Genomic DNA, 18,470 nt, shown 5'->3' on the forward strand with positions numbered 1-18,470 from the left:
CATGAGGCACCCAACTCATCTTGGCCAGGGGCAGCTTCCTGAAGATTTCAACCCTGAGCCGAGTCTTGAGAGAGGGAGCATACATTAGCTTGGCAGAGAGGCAGGGAGGGGGAAGCATTCCAGGCACAGCAACCAGTAGATGCAAGGGTACTGAGGACAACACTTGGGAGACCACTCCAAGAGATTCATCGTGAATGAGGATGAAGCAGTGATGGAGGAAATGCGGGAGGCGGGTACCGGTCAGACCATGAAGGGCCTTGGATGCCAGACTAACAGATTTGGACAGATGCACAAAGGAATCAGGAGCACCAACGGACCCTACACAGAAAGGCAATGACTTAGATTTGGTTGTTAGACAGTCAGCTGCATGGAGGATGAACTGCAGTGGAGGATGGGGGCAGGCAGAGCGAGACGGGTTAGGAAGTTACCAGGCACAGGGGAGAGGGTGAAGGAGTGGCAGTGGTGATGAGACGTTTGAGACAGAAGAGGCAGGTTCCATGTTCAGACAGAAGGGAGAGCAGGAGACAAGGTTTCTGGCTGAAGCAACCAGAGGGGCTTGGGGAGAATTGGTTGGGATGTGCTGACTTCCTGGTGCCTTTGGACTCTGGGTGGTCCTTTCCAGGAGGCAGTGGAGAGACAGACCTGGAGCTCAGTGGGGCCTGGATGCAGGTCACCCATGGAGGGGGTCCTGCAGAGCACGTGCAAGTGCCCACAGAGGACATGGCAAATGTGGAGAGCAGGGGGCAAGGCCGAGTCCTGGGAGGGAGCCCGGGGGCACAACACCCCCCTCCCACACAGGGGCCTGTGACAGTCATGAAAGAGCACGTCAGTCGCATCACAGCCAGCGGGCAGCACGAGGGAGGAGAAGCAGGAGAGGAGCCGGACTTTGCTATTTCAAGAGCTTCCAGGACCCAGCAGCCTCCGGAAAGACAAAACCAAGTTTCTGGTATTCGAGGCTCAGAGAGAAGGTGAGAAGACCTTGTCCTTCGTGCTCATCCTCGCGAGGCCTCCCTTGTTCCACAGAACAGGGTGGCTGGGGACCCCAGATACGAGAGGCCTTTTGTTCACAAGCAGCTTCTCAGGGGCGAGCCCGATGCCCTGGGCAATAGTTACCTTCTCCAGGGGGCAGCATGCCGTCCATGCTGTGGGGGGACACTGTGAGCTGCGGGAAGCCTGGGTCCCTGCCTTCCAGGACGCTGGCTCTGTGAACATCCCAGCAAGAAGGAAACGTGAGTCAGGCCTGCTCAGACCGTGCACCTTTCACCTTGGCCAAGATGTCCAGTGTCCACTCTGGACCTGGACAGGCCAGAAAATGAAGTGTCTGTCTGAGTGAGTGGCCCAAAGGTCTCCTCGCTGAGCGATAACACGATGGATGGCATCCTGGCCTTTGGCCTCACTGCCTGGGGGCCCTTCTGATCAGTGGTGACTGCAGCAGCCCCTGCCCCAGCTGCAGGCCTGCTCCCTGCCAGCCTGCACTGCACCTGCCCTAGCCCCTCGCTCAGCCCGAACCACAGGTGGGGGTTTGGACACCACAGGGAGGGAGATGTGGGGAGCGGCCCAGCAGAGCGAAGGTCTTTCCCTTCCCTGCTTCTCTAGCAGGTGGCATTCCAGCTGCAATGCTCAAGCCACCAGCCTGGTGGGCACCCCCTCAGCCAAGGCCAGTCTGAGCTGATGCCTATGGGAGCCTTCCATGGACTGCCAGCCCTTCCCTCAGAGATGCCAGCGGAGCCCCGGGTGAAGGGCGTGCAGAATTCAGAGGTTGGCTGCTTTATCTGGAAGGAGGTGGTATGGGTTCCTGGAGCAATGCCATAGGCCTGGGGCCTGCACGGTGTGAGCACTAAGCTTGTCCCCTGTTAACAACCCGTTTGGCTTCTGCAATCCTGAGGCTTCACAGGGTATTAGCAGTTGGCACTAAAGGATGTGATACTGGCTGTGACTGCACCCCTTTCCCTGGTAAGGAGCCCAGGGCATTTCATGTTGAAGCGAAGAAACTTCTGACATAGGAGAAACACTTACAAAACAACAGTGTTGGTTGAGACAATGTATTCTACTTCCTTGGTCCAAGGGTTCATGAAACTGAACCATCGACTCCGCAGTGTGATGAAAGAACCATCTTTGATTTTAAACTTATAGCAGTTAGTTGTAATCTTTTCTCTCGTCTGTAAAACTGCAAATGCAAAGAAACCATGAACATTGTTGTTTCCTCAGGTCAGCACCAAATCCTAAAGCATCGGGCTCCAATGCTACCTCTCCAGTAAGCCAAGGTCGTTTCTAAGGGGCTGACTCAGAGCCTTGCGATTCAGTTGTGTGTCTGTCCCCGTTTCCCAGTCTATGAGATGATGGCTCCAGGAAATGCCTGGCTGCATTGCAGACATCGGCCAGAATCAGTGTTGACGTGGACACCAGCTAATGAGAAGGCGCGGTGCAAAGGGACCGTGTTCTTCTCATCTCAAAGCCCGAGGCAGTACAGCACTTCTAGGACATCTTCATCCAGAGAAGTCACTCACCTATTCGAACCTATTCTTTTATGTAACAAACATGAAACGAGCACCTTTCATGTGCCAGGCCTGGAGATAGGAGACAGACTATGACACTTGCCCACAGGAGAGCAATGAGGCAGCTATGCAGAGGAGGAGACTGGGGCCTTGAGGGATGAACAGAAGTTTGACAAAGGGAAGAATGCAGCAGTGCCCAGTTGTGACAGGGCCAGAGAGGCGGCAGGGGACAGTGAGATGGTCGGTGCGGCTGCGCACAGGCCTGAGCAGGCAAGGATGGGGGGTGAAGCTGAGGAGGTAGGTCGGGGCCAGGTGGTAGAGGGCCTTGAATGCCTATCAAAGGCATTTGGCCTTGAGTGTCAAGGCGAGTTTTAAGCAGAAATGGGACATTGTCAGGCTTGGTCTACCACAGAAATGGGTTAACTATGGACGGAAGAGGGACTGGGAGCAGAAGGGAGGCCTGTCAGCAGGCTCTCGCAATTAAAAGGTGGGCACAAGGGCCCGAACCAGGACAGTGGAGGTGGCAAAAGGGTCCTCTGTGGGCATTCATGTCTGAGGTGAATGAACCGATCTGGTGGACGATAACGTAAAGGAAGGGTCAATACGGGTTTCTCTCTGAGGAGGCTGCATATGTGGCGTGCCATTAATGAAGAGGAAAAGACAGGCAGCAGTGCAGGGTTTTATGAAAATGAGAATTAGAACTGTTGGGCCACACCAAATCTTTAGGGGTCCAGGTGGATCCTGTGAATAAGGGATGCCCTCTGGAAATCAGCCGGACCTCTGTCCAGAAACGGCTGGGAAGGCAGGGCTGGGTTCTGTAGGGGATGAACAGGGCCGGGCCACCACTCCTCACAGATTCTTGGCCTTGAGACCCCTGGGCTGGCTGACGCTGCAGCCCTGGGGCAGATTTCCCGGAAGACCGTGTGGACCAGTGCAGAAGCGGGGGCATGTAAACTTAACGTCCTCTGTGCAGCCGGCTTACCTTGCCTGTGACATTCTGCGAGATGGCCTATGTCATCTTGGTGAAAATATTCATAACATGATGTGCCTAGAAGTTCTTGTGGTAAATATGCCAAAATAGCTGTTGCCCTGGAAGGGAATATTAAAATTAAAAAAAGCCAGGCAATTACTCTGTGGAGATTTTATTTATATGTACATATATGTACGTATACATGTATACATGACACATGTATGTATGCATATATGACAGTCAGCCCTCTGAAAATCACCCGGCTTTGGCCTTGTTCTCATATATATATGTATTTCATGCAACTGAATTACACTCAAGTTATAAAAACTGAGGGAAAGAAAGCAAAGAAGCCTTTCCAAGGGGTTGTTATAACAAGTAATCAGGTTTTGGGAGGTTTAAAAATGGTAACTATATTAGTTAGATAAAAATGTGGTAGAAATCTACACCCCAGTGCAAAACTTATCCATTTTACTGCCAACTTTTTATCAGGAAAACCAAACACCAGAAGGTCCAGCAGCAGGAGCCATCAGGACCTTGGAAAATGTCTTCTTTCCCCGCACAGAGTGACTTTGCAGGAGCCTGAAAATGATTAGCCTGCGAATATTCTTAAGAGGCAGCAGAGGGAAGTGGGAAACCTGGGACCGCTGGGCCTGCAGCCCAGGTCTACTGCCAACGAGTGCAAGTCCTGGAGGAAGCCAGGCTCCAGGCTGGGCCTCAGTCCTCCTCCATAAACGAAGAGATGGACAATCAGTGCTGTCCACCAGAACCTTCTGTGCTGATGGGAACGTTCCATATCTGAGCCAAGAGCCACATGTGGCTACTGAGTACCTGAAATGTGGCTAGTGAGCCTGAGGAGTTTCATTTTAATTGATTAAATTAAAACTTGAGTAGTCACATGAGATTACTAATAGCCTCAGGACTATTCTTTTCCAAGTCCTAGTTCCCAAATTCCCATCACAGGAGGGGTCCGGGAACATCCCACAGGTGCTGTGCCTACGGGTTCTCTGGCCACGGGCATCCAACCACCTACTTAACTAGCTCCACACGTCAACAAATGAGAGGAAATCTCTGCATTTACGATGATATTCTTATGGATCTCAGATTTTAGCAGCGACCCCATCACTTCCTCTTGCTTTATTCTTAGGAAAGCCAGCTTGTTGCCGTTGCCCCATTGTCTCTGCTTTACTCGGGGTTGAACTCCCCATTATCATTCAAGAGTAACATGCAGGCGCTCACCTCTGGTCTACAAAAACAAACTTCCCGTCGATGGCATGCCGAGAAACATATTCCATAGACTTCACCCTGATTTCCCCGTTCACCGGTTGTGGAACCACATGAGAATGCAGCCGTCCTATTGCGACAAGGCAGCTGAGATTACACCCCTCGTTGTCCTGCTCGTTGTCTTCGTCCAGCCCCATCTTTGTGGGTGGCCAGCTTTTCAAATAGCCGGTGCTGTGGATTGTGCAGAAGCTTTTTCGATCTGCTAGAAAGCAAAGTCCACAGTTAGTGGCAGTTGGCTTTGGGGGGACGGAAAGGAAGACTGAAAATTAACTATCATCCAGTGTCATGTGTGTTTAGTCGAGCTGGTTAAACCAAGGGAGAGGTATGAGTCTACCTGGGGAAAGGAAGGCTGCCCAGAAACACAATGTGGAGGCAGATCAAGAAGGATGGGCTCTGGCTCAGGGACAAGGATGTGCAAAGGCTGAGGATGTACAACGGCACTAGCATATCCGGTATAAGAAACAGCACGGAGCTCTGTGTGGTTCAGTGAAAGGGAATGGCTGGGGGTGCAGCTGGAAAGGCAGGTGGGGCCTTGGATTCTTTGCTAACAATTGTGCTGGTCTTTTCTGATAGGAAATGAAGATCTCCCAACGGGATTTAAGTGGAGAAACAGCAAAATCAAATCAGGGTTTGGAGGCTCTAGAAGCAGAGTGACATGTGAACTGGAAGAGGAGACCAGGAGGAGAATCACAGCGAGAGGCGAGGGCTGCGCTGGGCAGGGCCCTGAGGAGGCGGCAGGGGAGGATGTGGGAGAAACTGCTGAGAATTCCTGGGATTTGGTATGATTATCCAAGTATTTGGCATGAAAGAAAGCAAATGAAGATAACTTGATTTCACTTTGGGACATAGTAAGTGTGGAGCGCCTTGGTCAACCATAAAAATCCTTGGAGTGTGTAGCAAGCATCAGGTCTGTGCTAGTGACTGGGAACTGTAGAAACCAAATCCTGTTAAGGATTTAACTTTTCTTCAAGAGCAATGGGAACAGCCAAGGGTTTGAAGTAGGGAACCGATCAGATTTGCATTTTAAAAAGGTCTTTCTGGCTGCTGTGTGGAGAGATGGAAGGTGTGTGGGGTCTACTTTACAAAGACAGGGGAGAGCTGAGTGCAGCCTGGATCTAGGGATAGTGGTGAACGTGGAGGTGGATAAACAGTTCAAATACCTTCTGCAGAAGGAATTCACTGTGGCAGGGCTTTGTGACTGGGGTGGGGGTGAAATGGGGTGAGCGGGTGCCTCTCGGGTTTCTAGTATGTGCAGCTAGGTGGATGGCGGTTTACATTTTGCTGTATTATTAGTTTTTTGCTGCTATTTATATCAAGGAGAAGCTCAGGTGGTTACTTTTACATCTATCATGTTTAGAGATGCCCTTGAGATATCTAAGCAGGTAGATTTAATAAGCAGTTAATTTATGAATCTGGAGTTCAAAAGAGAAGTCTGGGCCAGAAATATAAACTTGGCAGTTATTGACATATAAATGATATTGAAAGCTAAGGGATCACCTCTGGATGGAGCAGATACAGAAAAGAGAAGGTGGCCCCAGACAGGCGAGGAGCCCGCAGCAGGAACCAGGAAGAGAGGCTGGAGTGGCTGAGGGTGGGGAGACGAGAATGGGGTTTCATGGGATCTGAGGAAGAGAACACTTTAAGATGGCAGAAAAATGAAAAGTGACCTTTGCATTCAGCATGAACGTCACTGATGAATTCAGCAAGAATAGTTTTGATGGATGGGCGGGTTGCTCAAGAGGCAGTTAGAATTGTGGATGGGAGTATCTTTCCCAACCAATGACAACAAGCAGAATGTAAGCAGAGGAAGCCTTCCCACGACTCTGTTGCCCTGAAAGCCCATCAGGGCTTCCAGCTCTCCCTGCCCCCCTTCTCCCACGTGGTAGGTAGCGGGCAGTAGGGTCCTGGCTGCAGTCCTGGGACTTGCCGCTCTGGCCAGCGGGGAGACGCTGAGCCAGTACCCTGCTGAGCGCGCCCGTGTAGAAGCGAGCATCACCTGGGACAGGAGGTGGCAGAACTTTGAAATGGTTACCTTTTTTCTTTGAGCAGGTGGAGGGGAACTCCTTGTCTTCAACCTTTACTGAAGGCCTGTTACACTTCATCCTACAGAAGAAAGAACGCCGTGCTCCAGAACATAACCGAGATGGCCCAGGGGTTATATCTGTTTTAACTGGGAGTCCAGCTGCAAATCAATACACAAAACGTGATAAACTGAGAGCAGTGTTGTCTGTCAGGAGGGGAGTGTGACCTTGAAGAAAGCCTTTTCTTTCCTGCCTCCCTGCTTATAGCGGTGACATGAGAATAACATTTCTCCTCAGGTTAGGCCTTAAATGATGCCATACGGGTAGGTGTGTGGTCTGGCAATGTTTCTAGGTCACGTGGAATGCAGCCCCTGGAGGAATGGACAGGGTGCTCTGGGAGATAAAAAGAAAACAGCACAGGGTTCCTGTCCAGCAGGAGCTCAGGGCTGAGAAGGGGAAATGGAAGTTCATCATGAAAACACAGGGTGATGTATGATTAGTGCCAAGTGAATGGCAGACACAACCTGTGCTTCCCAGGGGAGGAAGAACATAGGCTGGGACTTGATGGGCAAGATTTGGATGCTGAAGTGGAAAGGATGAAGCAGAATACTCTTAACCTCTCAGTCCAGATCCCTGGACCCCACTTAGGTCTGTGCTGTCCAGTTCAGCAGCCGCCAGCTCATGCAGCTGTTGCACATCTGAAGCACAGGCATGCTGGCGGGGTGTGCTGTGCGAATCCACACAGGATTTCAAAGACTTAGTAATAAAAAAGGTAAAAGATCTCATTTTGGATTTATTGGGCTAAATAAAATATAGTATTACAATTAGTTTTACATTTTTTACTATTTTTGATCGCAAATGTGACTCATATTTGTGGTCTGCATTTATGTTTCCATTGGACTGTGCTGTGTTAAACCAACTGAATTGGAGTCTTGGGGGAGGGGGCAGCGTGACTGTGACCTTGACAGAAACACCGGCTACTTATCACTGCAGAAGCTGCTGCTGCAGATCCTGTTGGGGCAAGGCGCGCCCACTGACCACCACAGGGGTCAGGGCCAAGGCTACTGCCCAGGGCTCCTCCTGGTCTTACCTCCTGCAACCTTCCTCCCACACTGCCGCCTCTGATCTTCCCAGAATGCCAGTCCGAGCCTGTCCCACCTGGTCAGAGCCCCTCCGTGTGTCCCCACGATGGAGAGGTCTGCCCCACCTGGCTCAGAGCCCCTCCCTGTGTCCCCACCATGGAGAGGCCTTCGTATCCCAGCCCTCCCCTGCCCATGCATGTTTTTTTCCAGCAGCATCAAGCAGCCGCATGGCAGGCGCCACACCTCTGCACCCACCCACAAATCATTTCCTCGGCTCTCTTCCTCTCTTTCTCACCCGGCAAACATTAATTCATCTTTTCAAACCCACTGCAGTTGTCACCTACGCAGTGATGCCTGTCCCGGCGCCCACATGAGAATTAATCATCCGCGCTCTCTGCCTGGCACCACTTCTGTGGCTGCACCTATTATGCAGGGAGCTGTCTGACTCCTAGTCTCCAGGACTATCGGGTAAGAACCTCAAAGGTAGGGGCCAAACACCATTCATCTCTTTCTCCTCAGGTCACCAAAACGTTGCAAGGGCCAGACTATAAAGGACACATCGCGGAAATGCATTGTACTTTTAGGAAGAAGAGGAGTGCCTTAATGAAAAGGATAGTTTAAAGGAGATTCCTCTGGTGGTATTTCCCTCCAGGGATTAAAACAGGGAGATTGGAAGCAGGAAACTGGTTAGGCCATGACTGCACTGGGCCAAGATGTGCCGGAACTGTCCCATATGCTTTATGTATATTAATGTGTCTAATCCTCGCAATAACTCAAAGACAAAGGTACTATTTTGCAGATAAGGAGGCTGAGGCACAGAGAGGGTAAGTAACTTGCTCAAGGTCACACAGCTGGCCAATGGTGGAACCAGGATGTGAGCATGACAATCTGACTCCAGAGCCCACATTCTTAACTGCTGTAGTGCACAGCCTCCCCTGGGTCTAAAGGAGAAGAGAACTACAGACCCTCACACAGGAGGCAGGAGAGGACGCAGGAACAGGAAGCTGGGGGAGTGTGCACAGTGGTTCCACTGCTGCAAGAAGGAAGCCAGGAAGGGGAGCCAATCTAAGGAGGAACCACTGTAGTCAGAGAAAACTAGCTATATTTCATTTCAAGTTTTCTTACTTTTGTGAGGCTGCATGTATACAACTCAGATAAACAGAGATGATTATTTTCGGGGAGAAACAAATCAACCTGGTGTGAGACCTTTAAACTTAGGGGCATATAACAGATTCTGAATTCCTAGGGGAATTTCCGGATTCTTAAAAAAAAAAAAAAAAAAGACTGAAAATCAGTGTGGGGCATGCAGGAGGCAGCTGTTCAATGATTCTCTCATCATTGATGTTTCTATCTCTCTCTCTCTCTCTCCCCCATCCTCTCTGAAATAAATAAAAAATTAAAAAAAGACTAAAAATCAAAAATAATAAAATCGAAGTAGTTGTTTTTCCTCTCAATGAATTTGGACATTGAGTGTTTTCTTCTTTATGTAAACAAAACAAACACAAAAGAATGTACATAATTCCATTTTGCCAAAGATAGGAGGGAAGAGAAGGGACCCACACTCTTAACTGAGTGCGTTCTGCGGTCCCTGGGTGTGCAGTTGCACGGCACTGAGGAAGCAGCAGCCTTCTCTGTACTCACTTTTCGCATCGATGAGGCGCTCCCGGGGGGCCGTGTCAGAGGAGGAGAGCTGCTCCTTGACTTTGGCAATGTCTTTAGGATGCAGGTAGTCAAACAAACTCTGGCCAATCAGATCATTCTGTGCGCATAAAGTATCAAAAATGACAAGTCAACAGCATGTAGAGTATAAATTACCTAAGTGCTTTCCCTTTATGTTGTATTTAAGCATGACAATTTCAAACATTTCATATGAGAACTTGCACACATGTGCACTTTGTCTAGACATGAACATTGGGAGGTTGGTTCTGATAACGCAGGTGGGGAAAGGGCTCAATTACATAAATAGTTCATGTTCCTTGAAGGCAAGAATCTGTGCATTCTTTTTTATTTCTGATGCCCACAAAGTCCCTTCTGAGATCCCTGGGGGAGGACTGTAGGCATGGGCTCTGCCTCTTGCTCCTCTAAGTCTCTCTGTTCCTAAGCAAGCTGGGTCACACCGAATGCTTCCATAACCTATTCTGTTAGCAGAGATAACTTTCTTGTAAGACTAAAACGAGTAAAATATTTGGAAAACATGAAATTTACTTTAATTCTAATTCATACAAGTGTTATTTTGACTCTGACTCTGCCCAATCCAGTGTTCATGCAAACACCAGCATGCCAAGAGTGACAGAATGAATGAATGAGTGAATAAAACCTCTAGGGACACAATAGGTGAATAGCTAAGCCCTAGAAGCTTCCATAAATGTTATTATTTGATCCTACAAACATTCCCAGAGGGTATGGATCATTACAACCAGATTTTAGAGGAAGCTGAGGTTCAACAGAGCTAGTAAGTGGCATGTCACTGAAAGCACAGGACGGGTGGGTTCCATTTCCCTGTTCTCTGGTATTGTATGATCTGCCTTCCCCTCTTCCTCCACCTCTGCCCCGCAGCTGTGGGGTATTTCTTTTGCAGCAATAAGAAAGTTAGAAAGCTGCTGCTGAGATCAGAGCCAAACCTTTCAAATGGTGAAACATGGATCATACATATGTTAAACGATTTTCGTAAGTTTAAATTAATTTCTCTGGTAACAAAGAATTTTCTGGAAGAAGGATTGGTGGGAGGACAAAATAAGCATTTCACATGTGACTTGTATGCTATAATTATTCTGCAAAGTGGGGAGACCTTTTTGGCTGCTGGGCGGCTGCCCACCACCAACAGGGGCATGAGCAATACCTGGCTGTAGTTGAGGATCTTGAAGACAGACTCTGAGACAAAGAGTATCTTCCCTCGGTCACATCCTACGACAAACAAAAATCCATCTGCTGCCTAATCAGGAGAAATGGATAATCAATTTATCACACTTCAAGAAACATGACTGTAATCACTTTGATAGCAATTAAAGATTAGTGTTCTAAGTAACCAAAGCACTGGACTGCTCTCATGGGCAATTTCACAGGTATGCTGAGCATAGATGCTTAAAGCAAATGTCTGATAAAAAAACAAGATTCTCTCTAAGGCAGATCTATATCATCTATGTCATCTAGTGATTACAGGGGAAAGTCCAATTATTAAATTCTGTTTCACAGCAGAATTAAGCGTAACAATGTTACTTTGATTGCATTATGGTCCAAAGACCATAACGTTATAGCTCTAATTAAAACAACTCTACACAGAATCACAGAGTCTGAGATTGGAAGGATCTCTAAGTTCGGAATCCCTTCTCCGATCTCGGCTACATCTGTTCGCGACTTAAATGGCTCCATTTTGGGGGAGCACTGGGACAGTGGTTTTTGTCTGGTTTTATGCTGACAATTGGAGTAGGGCTGCATCATTAGTACTGTTTTAATCCCCACTTCTGCCCCAAAATGACTCTAATGTACGAAGGATTGAAAGCTAATGCTCTCAAATATTATCCTTTGTTTTATTTTAATTTTTATTTTAATATATTTTATTGTTTTTTTACAGAGAGGAAGGGAGAGGGATAGAGAGTTAGAAACATTGATGAGAGAGAAACATCGATCAGCTGCCTCCTGCACACTCCCTACTGGGGATGTGCCTGCAACCAAGGTACATGCCCTTGCCCGGAATCAAACCTGGGACCCTTGAGTCCGCAGGCTGACGCTCTATTCACTGAGCCAAACTGGTCAGGGCTCAAATATTATCCTTTGACCCAGGGCTAGGCTGTTTGTTCCTAAGTAAGATAAGAAAAGCAAAATTTTCCCCTTAAACGATTCTTACTTCGTTGCTTAACATACAAGTAAAAATCTACAGTGCCAGTAAGGACTGGTGCAGAGACAGGGCAGTATTTGTTAGAGAGACTGAAGCGGGTAACTACCAAAGCTGCAGCATCCAAGAGCTTAGACTATTTCATATGTGAGCATGATTCCTAGCCCCCTTTTCAGATGGACAAACTGCTCATCTCCTGCTGGGGTCTCTCTACTGCCCGGGAATCTATCCCAATCTCTCGGGGACTTGCTCTTTACTCACCCCCCTGCAGTTCTAATACACGGTGGGTCAATCTTGCTTTGTTCACTAGCTCTCAGTCTGTTCTTGGGAAAAATATAGAGAAACTCCATTCTCTTTTCCACAAAAGGACCTTTGGGATACAGCTTAATTCAAGGAACTAGGAAATGAATTCATGCGCCCGAGGTTAAAGAATGGCACGTGCACTCGTGCTGGGGTGAAAGGAGTGAAGGAGAAGGGGAACAATTGCAATGGCTGTGAGAGAAGCCAGTGGGCCACCCAGCTGGGAGGAAGCCAGGATGACCCTTTCCTAAGATAGGCTTCTGAGTGGGTCCAGGGGCAAGGAATGACGGTGAAGGGGAAGCAACTTTGCAAGCACCATCTGCTGGAAGCCTCATTCAGTAAAAAAATAAATAAATAGGGTATTAATAACTTCCTCATGTGCCTTGCACACAATCATTTTCTACCGGGTAAGTAGTTTGAGGCTTTGCATTGATGAAGTGATGAGGCACCCAAGGTGCCTATGAAGAAGGTGACTGTGGCATCGTGACACCTGGGTCTCCAAAGGCCAGTGACTAGTCAGTGTGAGGATGGCTCAACTGACCCTGCTTCACTGGGCAGATGACACCATTAGGGGAAGGTGTGGGGTGCGGGGACTCAGGAACAGAGGGGTAAGGACACCCGAGCACTATGGGGACTCAGGAAAAAGGCTGGCTCGCTCCTGGAGGATGGTGTTAGCAGGTAATCCAGAGCCCTGGGAGGGTCTGCCTACTTTTCAAACCATGGGGAAGCAGGGTATCTAGATATTATAAACAGCCCAGGCCGACTGCTGCCTGACACCGTTCACTAACGGTACTTGGAAAGCACTTAGTGAGGCAGGCAGGCAGCTTTGTAAGGAGAAGCAGAAGTCCAGTTCCTGCTGCCAAACTGTTCAAAACAGTCTGAATGGTCCTTGCTTCTGTTGAAGCAAATTCCTGGGGACGGGGTACCTGGAATTGGCAAGAGTTTAGACAGGACTTCACAGCCACTGAAATGCGCCGGAGAAGAAAGGAAAGTTTTATTGGGGATGGAGAAGACAGATCATCACTGCTATTGTATAAAACGGAAGAGCAGAAAGGCAAGTCCAAGATGAAGTATTTAGCTTGAATAGCATTAAAATCCTTGTTTCATACCCTGATAAGTTTGGACATCTGATAAGAAGTTATTTAGAAAAGCAGCAACAAGAAAATTACTAAGCATTTGTCACTATAAAAGGAGCTTATTTTATATATAACGTATTCTATATACAATTATTTTTTCCTTAAAAAATGTCATATTACCAATATGGCAATCAAGACCAGTCACATAATTTGTAAGGCTCTGTACAAAATGAAAACGCAGGGACTCTTGTACAAAAATTATGATGTTCATGCCGAATCTCAGAGGGAAGGTGGGGGTGGGTGGATGGGTGGGAAGAGATCAACCAAAGAAATTCTATGCATAACCCATGGACACAGACAATAGTGTGGTGAAAGCCTGAGATGGAGGGTGGGGCGGGTTAGAAGGGGTCAAGGGGGGGGGGCTTATATAATACTTTCAACAATAAAGATTAAAAAAAATTATGATGTTCAAAATGGCAATAGCAGAGCACAAAAGCCAAGCCTGGGCCTGGGTGACTGCCTAGGTCACATGCCCAGGAAGCCCTGGTGGTTTCTCTGGATATGCAGCAGACAGTTTCTATCTGGAACTTCAGCAAACATCCTCTGAGAACAAGGACATCTGTTGGAAAGAAATGGAGGTGAGGGCAGAGTTGGGTCTGAGTAACTGTGCCCTGAGAGGGGTGATCCACAGATCGACACGAATGTGAGGGAAGCCATGGCCCTACCCTAGCATGTTTACTTGTGAGTGGATACGCCTAGAATAGTGCCACGCAGATAGAGTAAGTCCTCAAAAATGTTTGAATTAGTGAATGAATGAAAATGAAAGACACAGAAGGCATGCCTACCAGATCTACACGCCACATGAAGCCTCAAAGGATTGCTAATCAGGAGCTGGAAGGCGGGACCATCTAATAAGTATATTTCGACAGAGATAAAAAGAAGTTCCAAAAAGTGAACTGCACCTATACAAGATGAAAAAGACCTGGCCTAACAACAATTCATGTGCAAGAGAGTCGGGGAGGGGCAGTACTACAGTTGCACCCAAAGGTGGCACTAAGACAGCTTTCATGGCAGGGAGGTACCAACCAGGCCATGCAGCCCCAGTCCTACTGGCCACAGCTGAAGTTCTGTTTTGGGCTATGAGGGCCGCTTCTGGAGGAGAAAGCTAGCAAACAGGTTCTGGAAAGTGTGTGTGTCAAATGCTGCTGGGGCGGGGGAAGAGGGGGGCACAATTCCTACGCCCCCCTCTTGCCCCCTCCACTGTGGAGGCTGGAAAATCTTAGCCCGGGCTCTGCCACCTGCCCTGCTGCTAGGGGTGACCAGGCAAACCTTCTCGGCAAGTTGAAGTCCACTCCTGGGCTTCCAGGAAGCGCATCCTTTCCTGATAAAAAGGACCACTGGCCTGCAGCCTCCCCTGCCCTTCTTTTCTGGCTGGTCTGACTACGGAGACCTGGCACAGCCAGCTTGCTACCCCGAGGAAACAGCTGCCCTGCTAGTCCAGCAAAGGTGTGTGGGAGACCGAGCCTGGTTCCTGCTGACCTCACTGGAGCCCTCTCCACCCCCACCACAGCCTACCTAGAACCAGCTAAACTTGAGAAGCAAAATGCTGTTAGTTACAATATTATTGACCATATTTCCTATGCTATATTTTACATCCCATGACTATTTTCTAACTTCCAATGGTATGGTGCTAGGTGGGTACCGGAAATATCAGGGGGAACACTTTGTAAAGTATATGACTGGCCAACCCCTGTGCTGTACACCTGAAGCTAATATAAAATAATATTTCATGTAAACTGTAATTGAAAAATTTTTAAATAAAAAAATGAAAATTTAAAAAAAAACCCATTTGTTCATCAGGCCTTCTGTTCCTCGCAGTTGAAAGCTTTCCAATGCAGCACGTCATGAAGGGATGGAGAGAGAAACTGGAGTAAGCAGGGAGGAGCCAGGCTGAGCCGAACATGGGTACCGATGACACAACCATCCACCTGGACTACCTCTATCCTGGGCTTTGCAAACATCTGCTCAGAGAAGGGGGCCTTGATTCCATAGGGGCCTCAGCCAGTGAGGTCAGCCTTGGCTGCGCACGGCGGGGGCAGATATCTTTCCTCTTAGTTATGTTTTCCTATTTTGCTTGTTACAATTTGCAAGAGGACATGTTTCTGAATTCCATTTCTTTCCCTTCCATTGACTCTTGCTCTGCCGGGAACACACCTTGGAGCCCACAGAGACCCAATTCTGCGGAAGGCCGCGTTCCCATGGTGCCGCCTCAACTGCCTCTCGCAGAGACCGAGGAGATGAACGAGGAGCTCCAGTCAAGCAGGCGCAGCATCACCTCCTCCACTTATTTTCCTTGCTGGATCATGGAGTCTTTTGAAGTTTTGCTATTTGGAAGGGATTCTGGTATAAAGATTTTGGTGGATGCTTTTGTGCTAGTGGTTAAGTGAGAATCAGAGAAATTCTCAATTGTTCAGTGTCAGTCCCTTTCTAAAATCTTCATGCAGGAATGTGGTTCTTAGCTACCACCTATTTTTAACAAAGTCCTGCCTCTTCTGATTTAAAACCACAGTAGCACAGACCTTCCATTTTTGCTAAGCAAGGGCAGAAGGGAGGAGGGAGGTCTCAGAAGGAATGTGAGGCCTGTCCAAGCAAGAAGATAAAGAGGAAGTGGCCTAGAAACAGTTCAGGGTTCAGACATCAAATTCCCACATGCTGGGACTTAACCCTGAAATCTGTAAAAATAAGAGTGTGTAAAACAGCCCATAATTGCCACATACCCTGAGGATGAGGTGTTTCAATTCATCATCTGACAGAAAAGTTGGTTTGTAGTTTGCTTCCGTGTATGGATTGGTGGCACCTTAGTGGGGAAAGAGAGAAAGAGTTGGCACGTTTTATATTCAGATAATGTCTCATTTTACTTCACTGCCTCGAACCTACCACCAGGGATTTAAATTTGACCGTCTTTTTCCTTAACTGAGATAAGGCAAGACCTGGTTTTGAACAGAACCCTGTAATACCAAAGAGAATTCCACTGAAAAGAGAACACTGTTGCCCACAGGAGACTGAACGAGCGTGCTTTTGTCACCACGGGGAAAACCAAGAGATAACAGAAGGAAGTTACAAATCTGCTTCTAGGAGAGAAGGCAGCTCTAAAAGTGAACTGGCTGAGGCCCCTGGGACAGTCCCCTCCTCCCAAGATGTGTATTCAATGGGCTGTCTAGCAGCCCCTCAAATCACCACTCTACACACGTGGGAAGTCATCCGGTCTGCCAGGCGAGTAAATATATTATAGAGGGCATTTAGTGTGAGCTCCCCTTCACTGCTGGTGAGCTAAATGAGCTTGGCACCCCAGAGAAATGCATCACTTCAGTAAATGCAACTCTAGGTCCCGGGACTGAAATGGAGTAAGACTTGTGTTTAAAAGGCTGTCAGTTGGGCGTCTTTCAGAAGAACAGTAACTTAACAGAGAAAAATGCCAGCAGTAAATGACTTGGAATCTGCAGAATGATGAGTGGAAGAGTGAAGAAATAAAATGAAACAGGTCCATAACAATTCAAAGTACCAAGGGGAAGGAGGCAAACAGGACATGTCTGTGACTTCCATGTCAACCAACAAGCACGGATTATTGATCCACACCCGCTTCTGTGATAACTGGAGTTTGCACTCTTCTAATTTAATAGAAACTGGCTGATAGTAGTTTAGTCTCTACCATCTCAGCTAGTACAAATTTTTAAATGCCATTCTCCAAGCACAGGATACAATTATATTTTTGAATAACGATCAAAAGTCAGACAAAACCAGCTACATCTTATTTTTGGTGGCTTTGTAGAAATAAAAAGATGTAGTTCTTTTGCCACACGGCTTAGAGATCTGACTGAGCGCCCACTTTCCAATTGCCTCAAATAGCCCAAGACTAGCTGTGGAAAATTCCAAGAACAGCATTCACTAAAAGGCTGATAATGTTTCAGATTTCTCCTGTGGTTTGGATAAGTCACTTCCACAGTTCTGCCTCGTTTTCTCAACCTCACCACACTCAGAGAAGAAGAAAAATACTGCCTCTCCCATAAAGGGTCTGGCTAGTTTGGGAAAATTCCAGGAAGATGACTATGTCAGTGTTCATTTCTAGCAATAAAAAAAAAACGCAGCAAGAATCATGAACCAGTAACTCTTCAAAGGAACCATGATGGATTTTCCTCTTAAACATGAGACTGACTTTTCTGGGTCACTCAGTGCACTTAGATTTCTGATGTTTGTCATGTATGCATAGGGTCTGACTACATGCACACATATGGGGCATCAGTGGTGCCCTCTCTGATATGTGCATAGTCTGACCACACACAGAGACATGCTCACAGCTTCTACCCATCTGGGATAAAAGGCTGTGGAACTGCATCTTGATACTCACTTCACTGGGCATCGTGTCTACTGCTGAAAATTACAGGCATATTACTCAAGGCGACACATTTGCAAGTCATAAACATTTGCCGTAGGGACGTAGGAACATTCTAGGCAAGGGCGGTACATTTGTGGACAAGGGCGTAAAGGACAATAAAACCGGGGTCTCACCTCGTAGTGTTTTCATGTGCTGAACAGCCATCCTTAGCACAGTAAGTTTATCTAATTTCCTGGACATCGCGTTGCATGTGGGTACCAAGGAAGCCAATTCGTCAATAAAGCTGTTCATTTTATCCCGACGCCTCTTTTCAATTTGACTGTGAGCTTCCCTGAACAATAACATGAATAACGAATTCTATAAAATGTAACCCAGCATTAAGGAAACAAAGACAAAAATAAGATATAACTGTTTTCCATAATCATCTGGCAAGGCAAATCCAGAATTTGCAGACTGCTTCAAACTGGACTTTTTTATTAAAGTCACTAAAAACGTGGCCTCTCTGCCAGGTCAGGATTAGTTTTTTTAAATGCTTATCTCATCTTTCCTTAGAATTAAGAAATATTTTTTAAAAACTGTCTTTTCAGAGTAAACTGTATTGTTAATTTCTCATTTCTTTTCCTCTCAGCCTCTATAAATTTGGATTTGAAGATGGAGGCAGATGAAAAAAGGAGGGTGGTCAAGTTTTTAAAGAGCAAAACATCCAGAACCGCCATCAGATCAGCAGGGGCCCGTGGTCCCAGGTGAGCCGTCTCCGAGGGCTGGAAGGAGCCTGCTGTGTGGCTCGCCAGACTCGCTGGGTGAGTTGCCAGGTAATTAATGCTGCCATCCTTGGCTCAAATATGACCCCACACAGATACAGCAGATGCTACATCTGTCCCCAGAACTTCCTCCAAAGAACATCACACTCCTCCCTCCCAGGAGCTGCTGCCCCTGCACACTCCCTGACTGGTTTGCACCTGCCATTTGTGACAGCCCCCTAAAGAGGTGCATCCACGGTGGAAATGTAGTTCCCTGCTG

General features: G+C 47.6%; 1 protein-coding gene across 12 annotated transcripts in view; it reads right to left on the reverse strand.

The window, feature by feature from the left end:
- Nucleotides 1-18,470, reverse strand: part of ARNTL (aryl hydrocarbon receptor nuclear translocator like) — a 105,029-nt gene that overhangs the window by 10,660 nt on the left and 75,899 nt on the right. For 7 of the 12 annotated variants that reach the window (XM_014456589.2, XM_014456591.2, XM_014456586.2 and 4 more), the window contains 9 exons: nt 17,624-17,781; nt 15,835-15,914; nt 10,689-10,781; nt 9,491-9,608; nt 6,779-6,928; nt 4,702-4,948; nt 3,478-3,584; nt 2,017-2,167; nt 1,114-1,202 (listed from right to left, as the gene is read on the reverse strand). In XM_014456589.2, coding sequence (XP_014312075.1) covers nt 1,114-1,202; nt 2,017-2,167; nt 3,478-3,584; nt 4,702-4,948; nt 6,779-6,928; nt 9,491-9,608; nt 10,689-10,781; nt 15,835-15,914; nt 17,624-17,781 — 1,193 coding nt within the window. Of the gene's footprint in view, nt 1-1,113; nt 1,203-2,016; nt 2,168-3,477; nt 3,585-4,701; nt 4,949-6,778; nt 6,929-9,490; nt 9,609-10,688; nt 10,782-15,834; nt 15,915-17,623; nt 17,782-18,470 lie in introns of those variants that run through there. The other 5 variants (XM_014456592.2, XM_014456590.2, XM_023754517.1 and 2 more) reach the window with 4 other exon arrangements.

Source organism: Myotis lucifugus, unplaced genomic scaffold, assembly GCF_000147115.1.
Source record: "Myotis lucifugus unplaced genomic scaffold, Myoluc2.0 scaffold_61, whole genome shotgun sequence".
NCBI lineage: Eukaryota > Metazoa > Chordata > Mammalia > Chiroptera > Vespertilionidae > Myotis > Myotis lucifugus.